Source organism: Hemicordylus capensis, chromosome 3, assembly GCF_027244095.1.
Source record: "Hemicordylus capensis ecotype Gifberg chromosome 3, rHemCap1.1.pri, whole genome shotgun sequence".
NCBI lineage: Eukaryota > Metazoa > Chordata > Lepidosauria > Squamata > Cordylidae > Hemicordylus > Hemicordylus capensis.
In genome coordinates, this window is record NC_069659.1 from 293,263,746 (window position 1) to 293,289,063 (window position 25,318).

The 25,318-nt window shown below is 43.3% G+C and overlaps 1 protein-coding gene across 6 annotated transcripts in view; it reads left to right on the forward strand.

The window, feature by feature from the left end:
- VPS8 (VPS8 subunit of CORVET complex) overlaps window positions 1-25,318 on the forward strand; it is a 150,579-nt gene that overhangs the window by 79,868 nt on the left and 45,393 nt on the right. For all 6 annotated transcript variants that reach the window (XM_053311939.1, XM_053311933.1, XM_053311934.1 and 3 more), the window contains exons 34-41: window positions 841-930; window positions 3,581-3,627; window positions 16,688-16,829; window positions 17,611-17,700; window positions 20,411-20,453; window positions 21,605-21,708; window positions 23,052-23,133; window positions 24,606-24,688. In XM_053311939.1, coding sequence (XP_053167914.1) covers window positions 841-930; window positions 3,581-3,627; window positions 16,688-16,829; window positions 17,611-17,700; window positions 20,411-20,453; window positions 21,605-21,708; window positions 23,052-23,133; window positions 24,606-24,688 — 681 coding nt within the window. The remainder of the gene's footprint in view (window positions 1-840; window positions 931-3,580; window positions 3,628-16,687; window positions 16,830-17,610; window positions 17,701-20,410; window positions 20,454-21,604; window positions 21,709-23,051; window positions 23,134-24,605; window positions 24,689-25,318) is intronic.

Below are 25,318 nucleotides of genomic sequence, written 5' to 3' on the forward strand. Positions count from 1 at the left end.
ACCACCCCACCCCAGACTGAGCACCCCTTGACTGTTAGGAGGTTTGCAAACGTTCGCACACGTTGTCCAGGTTTTCTTAAAAAAATTAAACTTACCTTACCTTTTTTATCATTTTGGAGGCCACATGCCTGCGCAATTGGCCTCTGTGTCGCGGTCCAGGCCATGCAGAGGCCAATTGCGCAGGCATGTGGCCTCCAAAATGGCTGCCCCGCCACTGGGAGAAGGCCGAAAACCGGCCGAAGAGCGACCGACGGGGCTATAAAGAGAGCCGGGGGGGGAGACCTCTGCGGACGCCCCTGCCACCTCCAGGAACTCCCCTGAGGGGGAGTAAGGTACATTTCCCCCCTTTTTTCTTTTTTCAAGTTCGCGAATCCCCCCCGACTGGACCAAGCTGGGGGGTTTGAGGGGGTGCCGGATGGACCAAACTGGCCTGGTCGGGTTCGAGTCCAGTCCAGACTCGAACCAAACCCGGCCAGCCGGTTCCGTGCACATCCCTATTAGAGACATCCTGCCTCTGAGGCTTGAAGTGGCCTATAGCCCTCAGACTAGTAGCCATTGATAGACCTGTCCTCCATGAATTTATCTAAACCACTCTTGAAGCCATCCAGGTTGGTGGCTGTCACTACGTCTTGTGGCCCATGAGCATATCAGAAAACTTTTGCACCTAACCAACAGTGTCAAGCCAGACATTGCTTCCGGTCCTTGGTGGTTATCTTGTTGATTCTAAAAACATTTTAAATAGAACTGTAGTATCAGAAGCCTTTTTGATGTTGCTGTATGTATAATTTCTGCATTAGTGGATATGCAGGGACAATATTTTTCCCCTTTTGCTTTGCTCAGGAGCTGCTGTCAGTGAGTCCTTCTAAAGCAGCAGATCTCATTTCTATCCACTTCAGTGACCAGATCGAGCAAATCATTCAGAACCTGCAGGTAAAGATTTGCTTAAAAGTTTTGGTTAGACATGTATTCTGTGTTCAGAAGAAAGCTCAAAGGCTGCAAATTATGGAACTGGGCAGTTGTCTAGGAGTTGGGAATTGTCAAGCCAGGTCTTGGGACCCTCTAACAGAAATGTCTCACAGAAGAGCACAAAATTACTCATGACAGGATGACTCCATGCCTCCTACAGACTTGAGACTCTAGTCTGAATCCTGATTCTCTTGGTAGTACTGTATATTGTATTTGATATTGCTTACTGTGTGCCCATCTCTGCTTCAAACTATATTTCCTCTTATCTTTACTTAAATGCCTTCTTGCTCACTCCACATAATCTACGGTTGGCCTTTCTTGTCGCTTCTTCCTTCTCCATTTTAATTCTGCTTTTGGTCATAGTGTTCCCTGTGCCTAGAAGAGCCTCTCCCTCTTCTTCTTCAAATCCCTCCTTAAGCACCACTTCTTTAGAAAAGTCTTTTCTGACTCACTCTTAAATGATTTAGTTTCTCCAGTGCCATCTGTTCTTACGTGTCAATCCTTACCACTCCTCTGTCCCAGTTTTGTCCATTTATTGTCAACTGTAAGCTTTTTTTAGGCTGGGGACATGTCATGTTCACATTCTGTATTGTGCTCAGCATACAGCTGACATGAAATTGACGTGCAGTGGTGTGGTGTTCCTATTTCAATTATTGAAATACACATGCTTAATGTGTCTATCTGCAGGTCTTAAACTGATTGGTGCAATTCGTAGTGGCAGCAAGGGAACTCTCTTATTGCCCACTTCTATCCATGTCTACTCAGAAACAAATCTCACTGAGTTAATTGGATTTACTCTCAAGCAGGCATGCTTAGGGTGACAACCATAACTATATGTTAGCTATCCTATAGTTAGAGGGAAGCTCAAACTTTGCAAGAGGCTATTTTTTGTTCCAGACTGTAATGATTAAGAACCAAATTGAATGTGATAGGATGAGCCAGATTTGTTCACACACATAGCTGTGGGTGGGGGGTAATTTTTTGGTAACAATTTGTGTGTGAGGGTGAGGGGAGAAAACCCCCTCAGCGTCTTACCTCATGGTCCTCCATCGATTAGGGCACTGTTCTCACAGCCTGACTCTTTTCTGGCATCTGATCAAGATTGGGAGAAAAATACTTGTCACAGTTTCTGGAGTGGTGTGAGGTAAAGAGGCAGGAGGACTCCGCTCTCCTCCATCAACCATGGGCACCTTCTGCAAAAAATAGGCCCCATCCCCTGATTTATGCATGAAAATGACAGACATATGAACAACAAACGTGGCTGTCCTCATCATGTTCAGTATGGTTCAAGGGAATATAGAGCCCCTGGTGGCGCAGTGGTAAAACTGCCGCCCTGTAACCAGAAGGTTACAAGTTCGATCCTGACCAGGGGCTCAAGGTTGACTCAGCCTTCCGAGGTCAGTAAAATGAGTACCCAGAATGTTGGGGGCAGTATGCTAAATCATTGTAAACCGCTTAGAGAGCTCCGGCTATAAAGTGGTATATAAATGTAAGTGCTATTGCTATTGCTATATATTAAGTAGTTAATTTCTGAGTCAAATATCAATGCAGAACATATTCAGTCCCTAAACAGGAGATCATTTTCACCAGGTTTTTACTGAATTTCCAGCATGCTTCTTGTATATACCTCCAACATAAAAATTCATCCAAGACATGGTGACTAAACATGTTCTACCTGACATTCATTACACTCGCTAATGGCAAACTTGTCGTTCAGCTACTTAACCATTTTAGAAGTAGTTGGCCAATTGTTTTTGCTGAAGCAATTGCTGAATTGGTCTACTGTTGTATATAGTTCTGCTTTTGGCCAGCTCTCATCTGTGTTTAATATCTTAATATCTTAGCCTGTTCTGGCAGTTTCAGCAAACCTGAAATCAGATATTCCCTCCATTTCCGATAAAACCGGAATGGAGAACATGCTATCAAAGTCTGTGTAAAGCTTTTATAGAAAATGTCATAAGGATAAATTATCTGTTTACAATTTGCTAGTTAGTTTCCTGTAGGGGATGTGTTGGATAGAGGGGCCTTGGCAGGGAACTTGGTAGCCCAGTGGGCTATCTTCTAACTCCACGTTTTGTTAATGGTTCTGTTTGTCATGTCCTGCAAAGTGGGTCATGCCCTTACTGGAGGATTTGCACCAGTGACACCACTACAATTTTTACAGGATTTTTTTTTAAAAAACAAAGAAGAGAAAGATGAAAGGGGAGGCAGAAAAAAGGAAGGTCGGTGGTTGTGCAGGAAAAGTGATACACAGCATGTAAAAAGATTATGCATCCTGTGTTGTAGGTTACTTGTGAGTCCTGAGTCTGATGAAATTAGACAACTACTATAAAAGCCAGCAATTGTAGCAAGGAGGATAGATATTGAGTATCTTATATTCTTAAGCTGTTCATGGGCAATGGGTAAAGTGTCAGCAGGGCTTGGAGTGGCTATACTGCAACTCCTAATTTATTTTCATGTCTATGTGTAATAGGTCTAGTGTTCTAGTTTTGAGGGGTATGAGGTGTAGTATTCTTCTGCAAAGACAGGTGCCTATTCTTTCATTTGATACACATTTAAAATGATTGCATATTTCATGCAATGCTGTGTTGACTTTTCCTCCCTTATCTGTCAGGATCAGTATTTACTTTTCCAGTTTTTGAAGAGTCTACTTGATCCAAGGTATGTATATAGATTGGGATACCCAATCTTATTTCTTGAAACCTAAATATTTTCATTGATGTTTGCAAATATGAACAAAGGAGGTATTTGCATCTGAACACTGAGGGGATCATCAGTATTCAGTGAAAGAATGTTGCCAGGGAAAAGCAGTCCTTGTCCCATGAGGAGATGGGAAGTGAATTCACGTTCCTAGTCAGGATGCAATATCTTCCTCTCTAACACCACTCCTGGCTTTTAAGGGATGTTGTTAATAAATAATAATAATAAATAATAAAATAAACTTTATTTGTTAGCCGCTGCATAACAAATTTTCTCTTGATGGCTCACAACAGAAGATTAAAACATCAAGTAAAAACACGTCACATACAATCACCACACACAGTACAAAATACAATAAAAAACAATTTTAAAACTTAATTTTTTAAAAAAAGTTTTAAAAATCAAAATTTAAAAGGCCTGAATGAACAAAAAAGTCTTTACCTGGCATCTAAAAGAACAAAGTGATGAAGCCAGGCAAACCTTACTGGGGAGGCTACTCCATAAACGAGGTACAACCATCAAAAAGTCCCTCTCTAGTAGCCTCACCTTGTTTGGCAGGGGCACTCGGAGCAGGGCCTCTGAAGAAGATCTTAAGATCCCAGTTGGGACATATGGGACAAGGTGTTCTCTCAGATGACTGGTCCCAAGTAATTTAGGGATTTAAAGGTTAAAAGTAGCACTTTAAGTTGGGCCCAGAAATAGACTGGGAGCTAGCGCAACTGACAAAGCACTGGCATAATATGATCAAAACATCCAGTCCCAGTTAATAATCTTGCAGCCCTATTTTGTACCAGCTGCAGTTTCTGGACCGTTTTCAGAGACAGCCGCACATACAATGCATTGTAATCTAAGCGAGGCATTACAGAGCATGAGTAACTGTGGGCAAGCTGCCTCTATCCAGGTAAGGTTGCAGTTGGCGTATCAACCGAAGTTGATAAAAGGCGCTCCAAGACACAGAGGCCAATTGAGCCTCTAGCGACATTGCTAAAGCACCCCCAGACTGTGAACCTGGTCCTTCAGGCGGAGTGCAACCCCATCTATAACAAGCTGAACACCCAGGCAGAGGAACCACCAACCAACAATACTTCTGTCTTGTCTAGATTGAGTCTCAACTTGTTCATTCTCATCCAGTCCATTACTACATCCAGGCACTGATTCAGGACAGTCACCACCTCACCTGCATCTGATGAAAAAGAAAGATACAGCTGAGTGTCATCTGCATACTGATGACACCTCAGGCCAAATCTCTGTATGAGCTCTTCCAACGATTTCATGTAGATGTTAAACAGCATATGGGAAATAATAGAAACCTGCAGAACCCTAAAGCATAAATGCCAAGGGGGTTGAGCAGTAATCCCCCAGCACTACCTTTTTGGAAACAGGCCTCGAGGTAGGAGAGGAATCACCTCCAAGCAGTGCCTCCCACACCCAACTTGGCCAACCTATCCAAAAAGATACTATGGTCAATGTTATGGAAAGTTGCCTAGAGATCCAAGAAAATTAACAGGGTTGCACTCACTCTGTCTCTGACTCTCTGCACAGGTCATCCCACAGGGTGACCAAAGCAGTTTCTGTTCCAAAGCCAGGCCTGAAGCCTGATTGAAATGGATCAAGATAATCCATTTCCTCCAAGAGTGTCTGAAGGTGGCCGGCCTCTACGCACTCAACTACCTTGTCCAGGAAGGGAATATTGGCCACAGGCCTATAGTTGCTTACATTCTCTGGGTCCAGACTGGTTTCTTTAAAGTAAAGTTGTGCTGTCAAGTCAGTATTGACTCCTGGTGACCACAGAGCCATGTGGTCTTCTTTGGTAGAATACAGGAGGGGTTTACCATTGCCATCTCCCACACAGTATGAGATGATGCCTTTCAGCATCTTCCTATATCACTGCTGCCTGATATAGGTGTTTCCCATAGCCTGGGAAACATACCAGCGGGGATTTGAACCAGCAACCTCTTGCTCCCTAGGCAAGTTACTTCCCTGCTGCGCCATTAGGTGGCTTGGGTTTCTTTAGGAGTGGTCAAATAATAGCTTCCTTCAGTAGAGCTGGGACCACTTCCTCTCTCACTGAGGCATTGAGAACCTGCTGGACCCAGCTAAAAATTCCCTCCCTACTAGATTTAATAAGCCATTAATGGCAAGGATCAAGCATGCACATGGTCAGCCAAATTCAACTAAACACCTTGTTTACATTCTTAGGCACTCTGGATATCTCTCCCAATGACATTGCATCAACCATAGAGTCCAACTCATGGCAAGTGTGAGTGACTTTACCCTCAAAGTGCTGTGCAAATGAATCACAGCATGCTACTGAGGGTTCTAATACATCTTGCCCAGGGCCAGATTTCAAGAGGCCCTGCACCCACCTGGTAAAGCCCTGCTGTATGACACTGAGAGGATGCAATGGTGGACCAAAATTTTCTTCTTCTTCTGTTCCATCACTGCCACAGAATAGGCCCAGTAGTGAGCTGTTTTCACTCAGACTCTTGCCGGGCTTTTCTCCACTAATGTCCCAGCCATCTCCTAGCTTGCTTCATCACCCGCAGCTCAGGTGCATACCAAGGTGCTGCACGGGCTCTGCATTGCGGGAGAGGGCACTTGGGAGCAGTCGTGTCAATCGCATGAGCCATTTCTCGATTCCAGAGAGAAACTAGAGCTTCAATGGGAGCACCTGCAATACCAACTGGAAAATCTCACAGAGCCCTCAAGAATCCATTGGAGTCCATCAGTCTCTGAGGGCTGACCATTTTAATAGGTCCCCTGCCCTCGCAGAGTGGTGCAGCTGCTGAAACTCTAAACCTCAGAAGAAAGTGATCTGGCAATGACAAGGGCATAGATGACATACCCCCCACTTTCAAATCACCATTCTCCTGTCCAGTCAAAAAACCCAGATCCAGAGTATGCCCCATTTCATGTGTTGGGCCAACAGCATGTTGGGACAGCCTTATGGTTGTCATGGCGATCATGAAGTCTTGAGCCACTCCAGACAAGGCAACCTCTGCATGGATGTTGAAGTCACCTAGAACAATCATTCTGGGAGTCCTCCACACCAAATCTGAGATCACTTCTGTGAGCTCAGGCAGGAGACAGCTGGGCAGAGGTATGGGCAGTATACCAACAGAATCCCCACTCTGTCCCAAGAATCCAGGACAGGAACAAACACTCTGAACTGGCACTCACCTGGACAGGGGGCCTAGAGAGGAAAATACAGGTGAAACTCGGAAAATTAGAATATCGTGCAAAAGTCCATTAATTTCAGTAATGCAAATTAAAAGGTGAAACTGATATATGAGACAGACGCATTACATGCAAAGCGAGATAAGTCAAGCCTTAATTTGTTATAATTGTGATGATCATGGCGTACAGCTCATGAAAACCCCAAATCCACAATCTCAGAAAATTAGAATATTACATGGAACCAAGAAGACAAGGATTGAAGAATAGAACAATATCGGACCTCTGAAAAGTATAAGCATGCATATGTATTCAGTACTTGGTTTGGGCCCCTTTTGCAGCAATTACTGCCTCAATGCGGCGTGGCATGGATGCTATCAGCCTGTGGCACTGATGAGGTATTATGGAAGACCAGGATGCTTCATTAGTGGCCTTCAGCAATTCTGCATTGTTTGGTCTCATGTCTCTCATCCTTCTCTTGGCAATGCCCCATAGATTCTCTATGGGGTCAGGTCAGGCGAGTTTGCTGGCCAATCAAGCACAGTACACTGTATACTTTTCAGAGGTCCGATATTGTTCTATTCTTCAATCCTTGTCTTATTGGTTCCATGTAATATTCTAATTTTCTGGGATTGTGGATTTGGGGTTTTCATGAGCTGTACGCCATGATCATCACAATTATAACAAACTAAGGCTTGACTTATCTCGCTTTGCATGTAATGCGTCTGTCTTATATCAGTTTCACCTTTTAATTTGCATTACTGAAGTTAATGGACTTTTGCACGATATTCTAATTTTCCGAGTTTCACCTGTAGAGCTTTCATACATTGCAGCACCCCCATCCCCCCTACCCGGCCCTCCAGCATATGCTGATGCTTCACTAAATACCCAGGTAGACACAGCTGAGAAAAACTCATCTCTCCCAGCTCCCCCACAATTTAAGAGTTCTGTAATACCATCCGGGTTGGCCCCTTCTCCCACAATTAAATCATGGATGATAGAAATTTTATTCTGGACTGACCTGGCATTAAACAGCAGCACCAGCAGGCCAAAGGACAAGCTGGTAAAGCAGCCAGAAACTCTCCTATTATGGGAACAGCCAAAAGAAGGGATAGGAATAAGATGTTGAGCCACTTTCCCTCTCCTCTAATGTAAACGAGGCCCCATGTCATACCTCCCCCTACCTCTAACCACTCTAATTGAAGTACCCCCAGCTCTCCCCAGGTTCACATCTTCACTCAGGCACATAATTAAAACAGGTAAAACTACTCCCAGCAAGCAGAGTAGAGCCCTCGCAATTCCCAAAGGGGCGACCCCGCCACCCAGGGCAGCATGTGCTTTTATACTGCCAGCCTAGGAAATGATGCAGGACCCAGCAGAGACTGCTGATTCAGTACTCTGTGCCCTCCTGGGAGTTGCAGCTCTGCTACTGTCAGAGGCCTGCAGCAATGTTGCTCCCAAAGAGAGAAGGCTTCAGGAAAACAGGGAGGTAGTTGCTGGTACTTACCACGACTCTTCTCACTGTCTTCCAGGGCAGGATGACACAGGGTAGATGATACACTCCTTTCTTCTCTCTTCTTCCCTTTGCTGAAGCTGGTGCTCTGGATGTTGGCTATGAAAAGGTCATTTGTCCATCTAATACCCTTCTTGTGGGTATTGGACTTCTCTAGAGAATAAAATGGAAGAGAATCATAGGAGGCTGCCTTATACTGAGTCAGACCATTGGTCTATATAGCTCAGTATTGTCTACACTGACTGGCAGCTGCTCTCCAAGGTTTCAGGCAGCATTTGTTGTTGTTGTTGTTGTGCCTGGATATGATAGGGATTGAACCTGGGTCCTGGGGGATTGAACCTGGGTCCTTTTTGTATGCTAGGCAGATACTCTACCATTGAGCAATGGCTCCGTCCCTTAATTTAAATGAAATCCCTTAATCTAAACAGAAGTTGAAGGAACTATTGCATGCTTCCCCCGCTGTTAAGAGATGGCATAGTTTTAGGGGTCAGTTGATGGCATAGCCTTGGAGCCAAACTGGATGTCATTTTAAAAGGCATACAATGGGCGCTTGTATGCTTTTTTTGGTTTTGGTTGGGTTTTTTTGTTTTTGTATTCTTGCTAAATAGCCATGGGGGCCCCAATCCAGACTGAGGCCATGGCATGGCAGGGGCAGAATTTAACCCTTTGTCTCCTGCCACGGTTCTGATTAGAATTTGGACCCCCTGCCACAACTGCTGTTTTAGCAACTGACAAAAACACCAAGGGCCATTCATGAGCTTAAAATAATGTGTATTTTGACCCTGAAAATCATAAATTTTGACTGGCCTTCTAATTGCATTTGAAGTCTCAAGACCTGGCTGTGAATATAAATTTATGGAACTGCAGGTGCTGCTTTCTACAGTGCTGACAGCTGACCTTAATTGTGTGTACTGTTCAGCCACATACACTTTCAAGGCAAGAATTACCTGCCGCCTGATCCTAGGCGATGGTAACTTTTTTTTATTGCCTCAGCTGAGGTATTAATCATCAGGAGACTTTTGTCAGGGAAACAGGCTTGTGGCATGGGAGGGACTTTCATTGGGTAGATTGGAATTCTGTTAGTATCTGGTAGTGATCTTCCTCTCTATTGGATCCTCTCTCCACTAGACTGTGGCATCCCATTTCAGAGAGACAGGTTTTAACCTGATTGGATTTTAATTTAATTTAATTTTTTTGGGGGGGCCATGAAATTAAGATAATGTGTTTGAGTATTTGCAGTTGGAAAAGTAATAGGGTATTGAAAAACAATGGTGTGAAATAAGCATTCGCTTTTCTGGCTCATTTTCCTGCTAAACAGGGATTTGGTCTCCCTGCCTCTCTGTTAGCCATAGGTACTTCCTCACCTCCTTCAGTTCCATGACATCTCAGCGCTTAGCTAAGGAATTTATTTTAAAACAATACTTTGAGATTTCTTGCCTACTTCTTTCAACTTCAAGAGCTATCGTTGCATTGATTGTCTCTCAGTATGGCAGTTCTTGCATAGAATGTAATTCTACTCAAGTATGTGTTTTTTACTGTAATCATAGCAGAAAAAATAGCTTGGATACCAAGAATTCTGGTTTGTATGTTTTTTTTAAAGAAATACCTTGACAAGATCTTAACTGTTTTGAGTAGCTTTAATTGAGTGTTCACAGTAGTCACACTGTTGCCTGTAATTTATAAATGCTTCATATGAAAATTGGCATCTGTTTGATTTAGCATTTTTAGATTTTTCCACTTAAGCTATAGAACACCACATGGATTAGGCTCGCCAGCAGTTAGTGGAATATTTGTGGGTACCATGGCAGAGCTGATTCTGGCAAACAGAGGCAAATTTTTGGGTGGCCTGAGGGCATTGTAGAAACACAAAGGCAAAAATGCTTCCTGAAAGTAGGGTGTGTGTTTATTTATTTATTTATTTATTTATTTAATTTTTGCATTTTTATACCGCCTTTCGTTAAAAGATAGCCCCAAGGCGGTTTACAAAAGTTAAAAACATACAATAAAAACACAACAATAACATCATGCTAAAGGTATAAAAACATATAAAAACAGGCATAAAACAATACAACAAATAAAAACACCCAGAAGCAGCAGTAAAAACAATTATGTAAAAGCCTGGGTAAAAAGCCAAGTCTTTACAAGCTTTCTAAAAGCCGTGATGGAGTCCGAGGAACGAATGGCCACTGGGAGAGCATTCCAGAGTCTGGGGGCAGCAACAGAGAAGGCCCTGTCCCGAGTGCACGACAGCCAGGCCTCTCTCATTGTCGGTACCTGGAGCAGGGCCCCCTCAGATGTCCTCGTCAAGTGGGCAGCAACCCTTGGGAGCAGGCGATCCCTCAAATACCCCGGGCCCAAACCGTTAAGGGCTTTAAAGGTCAAAATCAGCACCTTGAATTGGACCCGGAAACGAACCGGTAGCCAGTGCAGCTCTTTCAAAATGGGGATGATATGTTCCCAGTGGGCAGCTCCGGATAAAACCCTCGCTGCCGCGTTTTGCACTAGCTGCAGTTTCCGGATATTCTTCAAGGGCAGCCCCACGTAGAGCGTAATCCAGCCGCGACGTGACTAAGAGAAGAGAAACTTATAATGAACATTACACTCATGGGCTTCAGCAGTAAGCTGTAGATCTGTATCGAGATCTGTTGAGATTCATAAGAATAGGTCCTGCGCAAGCGCGGTAGAATGCCGCCACTCATTGAGGCCTAATGAAGAAATGAAGCCTTATCACCATCACACTAGGGAGATGGCAGCAACTCTGGACTTGATCTCAAATCAGAGCTAGCCATTATAGATGACCCTATTTATAATTTTATGATAAAATCTCAGTCATCTCAACCTGTGGCACTTCCAGTTTCCTCAGTCATTTCTAGGGCTGCTAAGTGTGTGTGGGAGGTGAGCTATACAACAACCCCCACTTGTAAATGTCTAGAAAGTTTGTATCGGATTCAGGAGAAAGACAGTGAGTACCTTCTGAAGCATCCTGCTCCAAATTCCATGGTTATCAACTGCACCACCTCCTATTCTAAGTCAGGTCGTCACACTACAGCTGCAGACAAAGAGGGGAGAAAAATGGATATTTTGGGTAGGAAAATCTACTCTACCTTGTGCCTATCCATTAAGATAGCAAACATTTTGGCTTGCATGGCTAAATATAACCATGGCATATGGGAGGCTCTTCAAAATGATCTGGACGTCCTTTCACCAGAAGAATTTAAGAAAAAATCCCAACACACTGAATAAATCAGCAGCACTTACTTGCCGGCAGTTGAGTAATGCCAAACATCTGGCAGAGTTGGAATCGCATTCCTTGGCTGCTGCAATCTCTCTGAAGAGACATGCCTGGCTTCGCTCCACCAATCTACAGGGCGACATGAAAGACAAAATTGATGGCATACTTTTTGACGGTAAGGTCCTCTTCAGCAACAACACTGACTCCACCATGGAGAAAATAAACAAGTCAAAGTTTACTGCCAAAACTGTCACTGCTTCAACATCAACCTCTTGCTATGGCTCGAAATATTGTTCTTATTCTAGATAAAAGCCTGCATTCAGACAGCAAGAGCGCTGTGACTTTAGGAAGCAGTATCATCCTTATCACAAGTGCACTTATCAGAGCAAAGGGAAATCTAATCCGTCCCAATGTACAAAACAAGTAGAACCTCAATAGCATCTTTGAGGTTCAAGTCCACCTTCTGTCACCATAATACTCCTCTCCCTTCTCACCACCTGCGGTTTTAACATCTTGGCATGCGAGGGACAACACCAGACTCTCAAACTCTATACTCTTACCAGCATGTAACATCAGGTTGGCATGCCATGCCCCCTGCATGGCACCACATAACATTGGACCCCTGGGTCCTGAAGATTATAATTTGGGATATCCCATAGAATTCAAGATGCTTCCCAAGTTTATGGGGATAAGGTTCACTCAACCCAATCTGGCATTGTTGGAAGAAGTGAAGGAGCTGTTAGCAAAAGGGGCTATCACCCCAGTGCAGTGGGTACAAAGGCAGAAGGGTTTTTACTCCTGCTGCTTTCTGATCCTGAAGTGAGATGGCGGGATTCGACCCATCATGGATCTATGCCACCTGAACAAACTTGTCCATGTGCAAAAATTCCACATGATAGTATTACCAGCGATCTTGCCTCTTCCATATCAGGATAACTAGCTTGTGATGCTGGATCTCAAAGACGTGTATTTCCACAGGTCACAACACAGGAAATAACTGAGGTTTGCTGTAGGAAATCAAGTGTACCAATACAGTCTTACCCTTCGGACTTTCCACTGAGCCCAGGGTATTCACCAAATGCATGGCTGTGGTGGTGGCCTACCTACGGACCTAGGGTATCTCGGTCTATCCTATATCTAGACGACTGGCTCCTGATTTCCAGGGACAGAGAAGAGTTAGGTTCTCAGACAAAGTTTGTTTTGTCTCTCCTCTAAGACTTGGGAATCCAAGTCAATAGGAAAAAGTTCAAACTGGAGCCAGTCCGTTTCATCAACTACAATGGAGCAGTCCTGGACACAGGAGCCAAGAAAGCATACTTACCTCAAGAGCTCTTCCAGTGCATAAGGGACCTGATACTCCATTTCCAACAACACCTATCTCAACTGCCTTTGAGGGTGGAGGTGGCTTATAGCCCTCCATTTCTCCTATAGTACCTGTTTCCACAGGTACTCAAAGTGTCAAGGAAACAGTACCAGGGACTGCCACAAGAGGTGGATCTCTTGACACTAGGCCACGGCAACATCCTGCATCCAGGCATTCTCACTTCCGTCTAACAGCATGGCACATCGGCTTTTGAATAAGATCCAATTTAACCAAAGGAAGTCTTCCACCAGATGAAATTACCTTAGTAAGTGGCTTCGTTTAAGAGCTTATGCAAGGATGCATGGTTTTCAACCTAGACAAACCACAATCAAGTATGTGCTCCTCTACTTGACTAATCTAAAATCACATGAGTTGGCTAATGTATCTTTAAAGGTGCATCTAGCAGCACTCTCTTCAAAACATTTGAGTTATGATGAGAAGACTCTCTTTCCACACCCAGATAGTAAGGCTTTCCTGAAAGGCCTCATGAATTTGTATCCGCCTATGCGCACTCCTGTCTAACCATGGAGCATATCCTTTGTCCTTCTGGCTTTAACCGAGGCCCCATTTGAACCAATGAGTTCTGCATCTATCAAGCTAGTGACTTTAAAAACTGCCTTCTTGCTTGCCATAACTACAGCCCAAACACATTAGTGAATTGACAGCATTGCAGATAAAAGGATCCTGATAAAAGTGCTAATGCGTATAGACCCAGTCTTTTTACCCAGGGTAGTGTCTGACTTCCACCTCAACCAGGACATTGTTCTCCCTATGTTCTTCAGGGATCCATCTACACCTTTAGAACATGCAATGCACTCCTTGGATGTGCAGAGGGCACTTTTATGTTACCTGGACCCCACTAAGGACTTCAGATCCACCAAGCGTTTATTTGTGGCATACAAGGGCTCTGTGAGAGGCTTCTGCATTTCCAGACAAAGAATGTCCAGATAGCTAGTTGAACTTATTTTGCTGACCCACAAGTCACAGAATGTGCAACCGCCTGAAGCAATCAAGGCCCACTCTACCTGTGTCTACACTTCTTCAGCTGTACACCTACCAGGGGTAACCTTCACAGACATCTGTAAAGCTGCAACTTGGTCCACTGAGTTACCTTTCATCAAGCATTATGCCATAGCTGTGCGTTCTGTTGTGGAGGTGAGCTTCGGGAGAAGCATTTTGAAGCAAGTGTTACAATAGCAACTACTGCACCCTCCTCCATTGGGAGCTAGCTAAACACCCATACTTATGGATCTCAATAGATCTTGAGCCAGATTAACAGTTTGCTCACCTGTAATAATTGGTCTGGTAGAGATCTGTCAACATCCATAAGACCCTCCTGAACCACCTCCTCTGCAATAGTGCTACGCTATGTGCGTATTGAGTGTGCAAGCTATTCTCCTTCGATGATGAACTCGCCTGATTCAAGGTTATCATCTCCACAGTGGTCATCCAAAAACTGAAGAACATGGTGCCCGGCCCGCCTTTAAATAGCACGCTGTAGGCATGGAGGCACCTTAAGTTGTGCAGCAGGGAAATGCTTGACTAGCAAGCAGAAGGTTGCTGGTTTGAATCCCCGCTGGTACTATATTGGGCAGCAGAGATATAGGCAGATGCTGAAAGGCATCATCTCATACTGCGTGGGAGGAGGCAATGGTAAACCCCTCCTGTATTCTACCAAAGAAAACCAAAGAGCTCTGTGGGCACCAGGAGTCTAAATCAACTTGACAGCACACTTTACCTTTAGGTATGGAGGCAGGGCTTGGTTGCCTCGACGAGCTGCATCGAGGCAACCATGAGGGTCCTACGCAGGTGCAGTACTCATTCTTATGGATGTCAACGGATCTCTACCAGATCAATAGTTATAGGTGAACAACCTGTTTTTCTCATAATATTGTGCCTCTCTCTTGTTCTTGCTGCTTCTGGATGAAAGAGTTATATTATTAGCTGCCTGCTTTTAAATCTATAATTTCTATTCCACGACCAGGGCGTGTTTCAGCTTATTTATTCAATAAAAGTAGCAGGTGAAAATGCTGATTGAGCTCAGTGTCTAAACATGTGTCAAAAAGCACATGTTAAAATACAGCCTGCTATAGAAACCACATCACACCAGTAAATGAGAGCCAGGCACACATTCCTTGTTTCATATGGTGTCTGTTGGAAATGGACTTCATATAATGGCAATGCTGGCCATAGCATCATTCTAGTTTCTGCTATGCCTCATGGAGATATTCCGTGTCAGCATTGCCTCTTCTGACAGTGACTGATGCTGACATGGAATCTCTGTCAGGCACTAGAACAGCATGATAGCCAGTGGATGTCATCCCATACAAGCAGAGTCCAGTGGTCTCTGTGTGATGCAAGCAACATGTGCTCCAGCTCTCCATTTTGTGTACTTATTTGTGATGGGAATTGTTTCTTCAGAGAATATTATGTCAAAATGCAGTGCAGTTTCCCATGTGAGCGATAGCAATATGCATTCGTAGTGCAATTGTTCACTGACAAAAGTGCCCTGCTTATTTCCCAAGGCAAATTCTATAGCCACATATTCCTCTCCCCCACGCCCAGCCCTGCCCCTTGGACTTGTACCTACTTTAGAATAAATCTCTGGCTAAATTAAATGTGCCAGACTAATCCCCTCTGTAATTCAATTCCCTTCAGTGCAGTTACACCACAGAAAAGAATCTAGCCCAATGTGCTGTCACAGAATCCTCTCTAGCTAAGACAATAGGCTGCTCTCTTTGGGACAGAACCTCAGCTTTAATAAAATCTCCATCTGGAGTAGGAGACAAACATGCACACTGATATGAAGCCAGATATATGGTTTGTAGGTACACCTTCTGTTAACTTTCAAGTTGTCTTAAAACATTATCCAACATGCTAATTAATCTTGACAAACCTGATCCTTCTGTTTATACCCCCCAGAAATAATCTGCCACACATTCCTTTAAGAAATTTCCTTGTGATAATATAATAAATTGCATATGACTTCCTACAGTTTATACATAAAGAAGCCGAGTAAGATTATTCATTTATACCCTAATCATTGGCCATATTTTGACTTTATATTTTGAAGTTCATTTTTTGCACCTATTTTGTAATATTTATTTATTTAGCTCATTTATATACTTCTTAAAACTCATGTCTCTGGGTGGGTTTCAATAAAACAGATTAAAACAAAATTAAAACTAAAACTAAATAAAAACAATGATGGATTCTATAAGTCCAATTAAAAGCTTTGATGAATAAATATGTCTTAACAGCCAGGGGCATAACAAGGCTGGAGTGGGCCCAGAGACAAAATTTTAAAATGGGCCCCTCGCTCACGCACACACACACACACACACACACACACACACACACCCCAAGTCATGTGATTTGCCTTGGGGGGGCCCCTTGAGGCGTGGCGGCCCCCAGGCAGCCGCCTCCCCTTGCCTAATGGTAGTTACGCCCCTGTTAACAGCCCTTTTAAAGCTGTCAGAGATAACAGATAATATCTGTTTGCCTTCATTTCCATTAGCACTAGCTGATGTATTGGGGCTGGCTAGCCAAATGCTTTTACTCTTTATACTTTAGAGTAGCCAGTACAAACAAATCATATTACATCCCATGAATACTAATATCATATTTGCCCTCTGTAGGATTCCCTGTGTAGGATTTTATGTCTCTTGTTCTGTAAAGTATTGGGTTTTTATTGAAAATATGGTAGAGACCAAGTCTGTTGTGCCATTTGTTGTTTCAGGGAAGGTATCAATCAGGACTTGCTGCAGCTCTCTCCCTCTATTACTGAACAGTTTATTAAGTTACTGTGTCAGTATGATCCAGACCAGGTTTTAGAGATCTTGCGGTTCCTGGAGTTCTACAGGCTGGAAGAGACAATTCAGGTAAAGCAGAAAAGTTGGAAATGGGTTGAAGGTGGAGGAAAGATTGGTTCTGTAAGGGCCATTTTCACTCAAGCTGATCTGGTTCCATCAAGCTATACAAGTCCTTGTGTCTGTAACTGTGCTCAAATTTGGAACAGTTCTCAGTACTATGTTTCTAACTGAGAAATCTATGTGAAAACTAGACTGATTTGAACATGCTTTGATCCCATCCCTGTTGTCCAGTATACTGCATGGGTGCTAGTTAGTTGACACTGTGCTAAACCAAAGTTTATAGATGATTTATTCAATTTAGCCTCCGTATGTTTTTGGCAAGAGCCCCTTCCCTTTGGGACGAGACCCCATTTCTTTACTATTACGCAGGGAGTGTATGTAGATTGTTATGGCAATCTCATTTCTGTATGTTACCATTAAGAAGACTACAAATGATGAGGCCACATAATATGCTTGTGAAATCTAGAAGTCTCTGTATGCTGTTTAGGGTAAGGCTGTGTAACTCCCTCCCTCATGTTTTTTTTGTACTAAAACAAAAAGCAGCTTCTGGAGGTGGTAATTAGGAGAGGTCTAGCTCTTTCTGTGAAAATTAGGCCCTTCAAGTTGCTTCCCCTGCCCCCACCCTCACACACTTGGAAATACGTGAAAGGCATTGATTGATAATTGCACAGATATATTCATAGCTTTGCAATAAAAGGTTGTATGCCAGAATCCACTCTGAAACACCCAGGTGCTTACTCTTTTCTAAATAAAGATAGCAGATAAATAATGTGTGTTGCATTTTCTGCAGGTTACCCAGAAATACCAACTCCATGAAGCTTCTGCTTATCTACTTGAGAAGAAAGGAGATATTAATGGTGCATTCTTAGTTATGCTTGAGGTACAGTAACTAGGAACATTACTTTGATAAGCAGTGGTTGCTATTTACTATAGATTCCATTAGCTGAACACTTCATTGGAGATTATAAAAATATTGCTCTGAAGAAACAACTAGATAAAACAGTCACTTTTTTTTTCCTTACATCCACACTCTGTAAGACACTTTGAGATTTTTTTTCTTATGGACTTTTATTATGAATGATATTTTATTATGAATGATAGAAAATGTTATCTGCCTGATTATGACTTTAAAATTTGGAAACAAATACTCTAGTTTTCTGTTTTAATCCGCTTTTGATTATTATATGCATAGATTAATAATTTGTATTTTTTTGGACACTTTAACCATGAGGTTACATTGGGTGCTAATCGCTGTTTTAATAGAACAATGAGGATAGCATGTGTGCGCACGTGTGTTGGTGCGCGCACACACACACACACACACACACACACACATGCATGCATAAAAGGCATAGTGACCAGAGCAGAATCTCTCAGCATGGAACACATTCTCCTCTAGGAACTTGGGAGACCTGAAGGAAAGTAGATGTTGTTCTGGTGATAGGTATTTTAGTGCAGAGGATTTATGGATGAATTATTTTTCCAGTTTTGAAATTTAATATGAGTGACAGTATGTGAAATCCTCAAGCAGAGGAGGTACAGAAGTCTGTAGACTTCTGTTCCAATTGGGCCACTGATGAAGACCAGGGGAGGTCAGAAGTAGGATATACACGAATTGATTTTTTTATTCTATTTGTGCCTGAATTGAATCACCCCTGATTTGAGTTGATTCAGATTTGGATACATTCAGACCACTTATAAAGGCCCTAGGGGCACCAAATTTGGATAGTGGGTAGGTCCCTATGGGTGCCACCTACCACCACCTACTACCCAAGGGCGTAGGGTGCTTGGTTGATTGTTAATGGTTTTTTAGTTTTTACTGATTTTGTATATTTCCGCCATAGACAATAATGGGGATTCGAACTTTCCCTATCCTAACCCTAACATGGATCCCCAGCATTCTTTCTTTCTTTTTTTAAAGCGAAGCTTTAGCCCTTGTAGAAGTGGAGTTATGGAGCAAAATGTGCAGTCACTATTTTTCAAGTGTTTGGATTCTTTGGCGTATAATAACCTTTCCTCATAATGAATCCCTATGAGGATTCATTATACGCCTTCATTTCTTCTGTTCATTTTGACTGTCGTTGGACAGGGCCAACTGTCAACTACACCCCCACCCCACCCCCACACACTGAGGTACTCTATTTTTTAAGGAATTTTTGAAGTGTTTAGATTCTTTGGTGTCTTCATTACACACCTTAATTTCTTCTGTTCATTTTCTTTTGTTCACTTTGATCCCATTGCTTTGCAGGTGGGGATGGCGAATTAGTGGCATCCCATGTGCCAGCTACCCCCCAACCTGCAAGCCACTGTGTACTCAGTTTATATTTTAGGAAGTTTTGAGATGTTTAGACACTTTGGTGGGAAGGAATCCTCATAGGGTTATTTGAATCCTCAAAGGTTATTAGACAACAAAGAGTCTAAACACTTGAAAAAATTCCTAGAACATAAACTGAGTAGTATTCCACTGCCTTGTGGGTGGAAGGAGGGTGTAGTTGGCACATGGCATTGACAGTTGGCACTGTCCAAAGAATGTCAAAACGAATAGAAGAAATGAAGATGTGTAATGAATCCTCATAGCGATTCATTGAGGAAAAGTTATTATACACCAAAGAATCCAAACACTTGAAAAATAGTGACCATACATTTTGCTCCATAACTCCACTTCTACAACGGCTAGAGCTTAGCGTTGGGAATCTGGGGGAGGAGGAAACAGGAGGAATAATAGGAGGAATCCAAATCTCAAATCGATTTGAATAGAATCTGGTGGACCCAAATCTAGCCAATGGAACAAGAGTAGTGATTTGTTCTGTCTCCAAATCACCTGAATCAGCTAGATTTGGGTACAAATCAGTATGTACCTGAATCGAGTCGCACATCCCTAGTCGAAAGGCTTTTGGCCAATAGTTTATTACTGGCAAATAGTCTACTTGTGATTCCAACTGAAATTTATTTCTCTTTGTTACTTGTCAATAGTTCATTATTGGCAAATACTCTATGTGAGACTTTGGAACTTACTTATTAGTTATGATGTTAACCTTCAGGTCTTGTGTCCAGATTGTATATTGAGTACTATATGTATATAAAATAACTTTTTTGTATACTTGTGTAGATCTTATGTTATTATTTTTTGATATTTTCAGACTAGGGTTTTAATAAATAACATTGTTCATTTATTATATTATTTTGTTCTAGTTTTAAGTATTTCCTTAGCATATGTTTAAGACATCCTGAGTCATGTTTCTTCTGCAATGCTTTAGGATTTCAAAACACATACATATACTGTATCTGTACAGAGGATGATGTGAGGTATTAACTGCCTACTATGGTTATACACTTGGTCTTCAATTACCCATTGTGATAGCACTTAGTGATTCAGTAATGGGAAGAATTTAAGAGAGGTGAATCTCAAAGATCAGCTTGCATTTCCTTTGCTCATTCCAAAAAGAATAGAATGGGGTTAAATTACTTAATGGGACGATGAAGTGGCTAGTTGAAGGCAAAAAGCCTTTGAGGGGACAGAAATTACTGGTGATAAACCCTTTTTTTAAGGCCTGCTGAGCCTAACTGATAATAGGTCTATTTTTCTCCAGTGGTTACAAAGCAAGTTGTTGACGCTTACACGTGAAGATGAAAGTAAGTTTTTAAAATTGAGTTTTCTTCATGTGTTTAATATTTGCTTTTTGTGTGTGCTTTTTGACAGAAGATTACACATAAAATGGCCTGCACTTTTTTCTCTTAAAATTTCTGTGTTCCTGTGACCTACATTCCATGTGCAATTTGTTCAGAGCAATGGGAAGAGCTACTGTTCTGCAATGGGCTATTGAAACATCTTAAAAAGAAAAATAAGGGCTGAAATCCAGAGCTATGGAGTGAGGATGCAATGGGAGCTGTGTCCTCACAGTGGGAGGCTTCTTCCCTGTGTGCTGGGGAGGGAGCAATTTGGAACTATCTTTTCTGCCTTGGGAAGTGCCCTGTGTATTCCAAAAATACATCCCTGAGGGCTGTGCAATTGGGCAAATATTTTCAGAAGGCACATAGGACTTCTGGAGGCAGAGAAGATTGTCCAAGATTGCTCCCCTGCCCACCAAGCACACAAGCAGTGGGGAAGCTGCAAGGGCGCAGATACCATTGCATCCTTTCTCTGTTGCTCTGGATGTCAGCCAATATCTAGCAGTGGCCAAGACTCAGCACACCTGAGGCAGAATACCAAATGCCACCCCAACAATCTCCTCACCCCTTTCTCACTTTCGAACATGCATGCTCTTCCTTCACAGCAGTGACAGTGGCTGCCACTGCCAGATTTGGTGCATGCCCTTCTCCTCTACATCCTCCTTTTTTTGTGGCAGCAGTAGCCACTGCTGGATGTGGTGCACATGTATACACCCTCTACCATCTCCATTTTCCTTGTGGCGGCTGCTGGATATGAAAAGAAGGAGAGAGTAGAAAAGAAAACAGAAAGGAGAGTACTGGGATATGCTCTAGTTAGTGTCTCTTCCCTTTTTTCTTCATGTTTCCTACTTCTACTCCCTCCCCCATTTCATAGCTGGTGATGTCTGCAAGTCTAGGATCTGGTTTTTCTAGGAAGTGCTTTCTGCATATTCATTTCCCCCCACTAAAATATCATACTGAACCATGGGAAATATGTCCATACTATCTTGGTTGTGAGATTTAAGAAAGAACTGATTTACGGTCAAGTTCTGTAACTGTCTCTTCTATATCGACTTTTTTTGCCTTGGTTTAACTGTCAGATTAGTATCTTACTGCTGTTTCTTACTTGAATCTAGAATCAATAGAATTTCTTTCACTGAAGGATATAGAAGACACCTTAGCAAAAACTATTGCACTTTGCCAGAGGAATTCACACAATTTAAATCAAGAGCAGCGAGAGGTAAGAGGTTTGCTATGCTCTGAGGTCTAGGAAGGATGTGCTCTGTTTTCCATTAAACCAGTCAAGCTATAGAGTCCACAACTCAGTAGTGGAGCACATGCTTTGCATTCATAAGCATTTCCATTTAAAGGAGTTTGGACTAGCAGAGACCTCTAAGTGTAAAAAGCTCATCTAGTTTCTCTCCTCCCTCCCCTGTAACGTTCTGCCATGGATCCATTGTTGTTTTTAACTGAATTCAAAGCTTCTTTTCAGGACAGGTTCTCAAACTTAAGTGCATGAAGTTCGAAGCAGACCACAGTGTTAATTAAACTCAGATTTATTTGTACATGAATAATTAAAGCATGTGTACATTAAAAGTGCTTAAAAGTGCGTGTCTTCCTTAAAGTAAAGTTGTGCTGTCGAGTCAGTGTCAACTCCTGGCAACCACAGAGCCATGTGGTTTTCTTTGCTAGAATACAGAGGGATTTACCATTTCCATCTCCCAGACAGTATGAGATGATGACTTTCAGCACCTTCCTGTACTCACACATTTTGTTTGCAATATACCTAAAACCTAATATCCTACCCATTCCTCATATATAATCTTACCCACCCCTCTCCCTCACTATCCCAAAATTCCATTTGAACTGAATAAATCTAACATAACATAAGAACTGCCCTGCTGGACCAGGCCCAAGGCCCACCTAGTCCACCATCCTGTTTTACACAGTGGCCTACCAGATGCCTCTGGGGAGCCCACAGGCAAGAGGTGCGGGCATGTCCTCTCTCCTGTTGTTGCTCCCCTGCAACTGGTATTAAGAGGCATTGTGCCTCTGAGGCTGGAGGTGACCCACAGCCACCAGACTGTGGGCCACCATCTAACTGCCTTTAAATGTCCTTGCATCCCACCCTCCCAGCAACTTCTACTTACATTCCATTCCCCAAATAATTCCCTTGTCTTAACTTGAAACAGGTCAGACATAGTTTATTACAATTCAGTAGAACTTATTTCATGTCACAGTATCATGATGCTGTAAGACCTGAACCCCTCCATTGGCAGCCAATGATGTGGAGGGGGTGGGCAGGGAAGTATGGAACATTGTGATGGCCAAATTCAGTTCATTGTTATGGGATGGGGCGGTAATAATGTGACTATTTTCAGCAACAGCCATGCATTTACTGCAACACCTTGTATGGCCCTTATTTGGAAACCATTTTGTTATCCAGAGGTATCCTCTACAAAACCTGACAAAGGCAAATTAATATCTCAGTGCAACTGAGGCAGTGAGTTTGAGGGTCAGACTATTGTGCAACTGAGGTGAATTAGTTGGCACTAACAGGATTCCATTTTGTGTCTTTTTCAGGCACTCTGGTTTCCACTCCTAGAAGCAATGATGTCCCCACAAAGGTCATCTTGTTCTGCATTGTTGTGCCATTACTCTGAATGTAAGTATGCTGGTCTCTTGTATCACCATATACCCATCACAATATGATTTTAACATGTGATAACTTGTCAAGCCATATAATTGAGAAGAGTAAGAATGTGGGCAGCTTTGCCGCTGAACCAGTTCACCATAGTTATATTGGGAATGTATCCTCTCTAATAAATCGCTTGGTGTCCGTCCGTGGACGGACACCAAGTGTGTGTCCGTCCGTGGACGGACACCAAGTGTGTGTCCGTGCCTCCCTGCCCTGTTCTGGGCATGCGCTTCGCGCATGCCCAGAACAGGGCAAGGGAGACACGATCGCCGGCACCCGGCAGCCATCTTGGGCAGCCAGAAGCGGCCGCCCCGAAGAAGCCAGAGAAGCGGCGGCGGGGGAAAGTGACCGAGGTGGCGGTGGAGCCGCTGCCTTGGCCGAAAGAGACGGAGGCCGGGGGCGGAGCGGAGGCCATGTAACTTTTAAAAAAAATGCTCCCGTGGCCGACACCACCGACTGCCCACCCTCCCTCCCAGCTGCCGAGTCCCCCTTACCCTGGCCGACTGCTGTCGGCTGTAGACAGCCCTTAATTTAAGAGGCAGAGAGGAGCTCACAAGCAGAGCTACTCTCTGTGCAAAGCCTCTTGCCGAACTGCCGCTTTGGGCGCTTGCGTCCCTTGCGCCCAAAGCGGCAGTTCGGCAAGAGGCTTTGCACAGAGAGGAGCTCTGCTTGTGAGCTCCTCTCTGCCTCTTAAATTAAGGGCTGTCTACGGCCGACAGCAGTCGGCCAGGGTAAGGGGGACTCGGCAGCTGGGAGGGAGGGTGGGCGGTCGGCGGCGGGAGCAATTTTTTTTAAAAGTTACATGGCCTCCGCTCCGCCCCCGGTCCCGGCCTCCGTCTCCCCGGCCTGGCGGGGGCAAGTGCCTGGGCCGATTTGGCCCTTAAAGGTGGGGGGGGGGATGGCGGAGGGAGGGGGAATGGCGGCGGGGGGCCAGGAGCCCTGTTACTAGCGCCCGTTATTCAACGGGCCAAAATTCACTTCTTTGTGTATAAAGTGCTATGGTATTTACTCTCAGGCTAATCATACAGCCTAGTTATGTCTGCCTCTTTTTCACATAGTAAATTATGAATTTCAGCTTAGCATGGCTTGATATGTGGGACATAAGACTTGAAAAGCTTTTTTAGCATTAAAGTTTCAGGAGCTCTGTGTTTCCCTTTGCTTTCAAAAACAGCTGCTGAATTATCCTTCTCTCTCTGTGAAGCTGATTTTTAATATTGGGGAATCCCTGGATTAATAGCTCTCAATTAGGGGTTAAGGGATGCTCCAGAAAGTTGTCACAAATCAAACAAATAGTCACAATAGAAAATTGTCTTAACTTACCAGCCACGTGCACCAAAGTATCCATTCCTATTACATGTGCTCCTGGTTGTGGCTAAAATTGTGAACAAAAATAGCATTTGCTCCTGTTGGCCATGGTTCTGATGCATTTGTTTTTCCAGTTTTGAAGAACCTGACAATGCAGGTGCTGAATAATATGGCAGCATTCATTGCCCTTCCATTGATCTTGCAGAGAATTCTACAGGTGAGCCGTGGAGATAAGATAACATAATTATTCAACATACGTTAAATAAATTGTCTCTGCAGGAATATGGTTAAACTATATATAATGCAGTGTTGCTCATGCACCTTATAAATATAGTACTGTGTGTACCTTTTTAATATATGTGAATTTATCTTATTACATTTTCAAGGGTGGGTAGGTGGGGATAGGTGTGTTAAATGAATTAAGTGGCTTTAGTACAGTTGGAGGCTATTGAGTTAATAAAGCAGGTGACTCATAGGAAATATTTGAGAGCAATATAGGCTATACAGGAGAACCTCGATATCTGTGGATCCTGCATCTGTGGATTTGCGTATCCGCGGTCAGGTAATGGACACCTGACCTCAGTATATGCAGTGAAACATCCGGGGGGGAGGGTTAAGCCCATGTATCCGCGGGTTGGGGGTGGTCAGAAATGACCTTGGAGGTCATTTCTGGCTGCCATTTTGAGGAGAAGAGCCATTTTGTGGCTTGTTTTGCCTTTAAAAAGTAAAAAGGGGGGAAACATGATTTTTGGCCAATTTTTTTTTAATTCTTTGGGGGCACTGCAGAACTGCTGGGTACTTGTGGAGCAAGTTAGGGCACTTTGCCAAGCTTTTTGTGTGTGTGTTG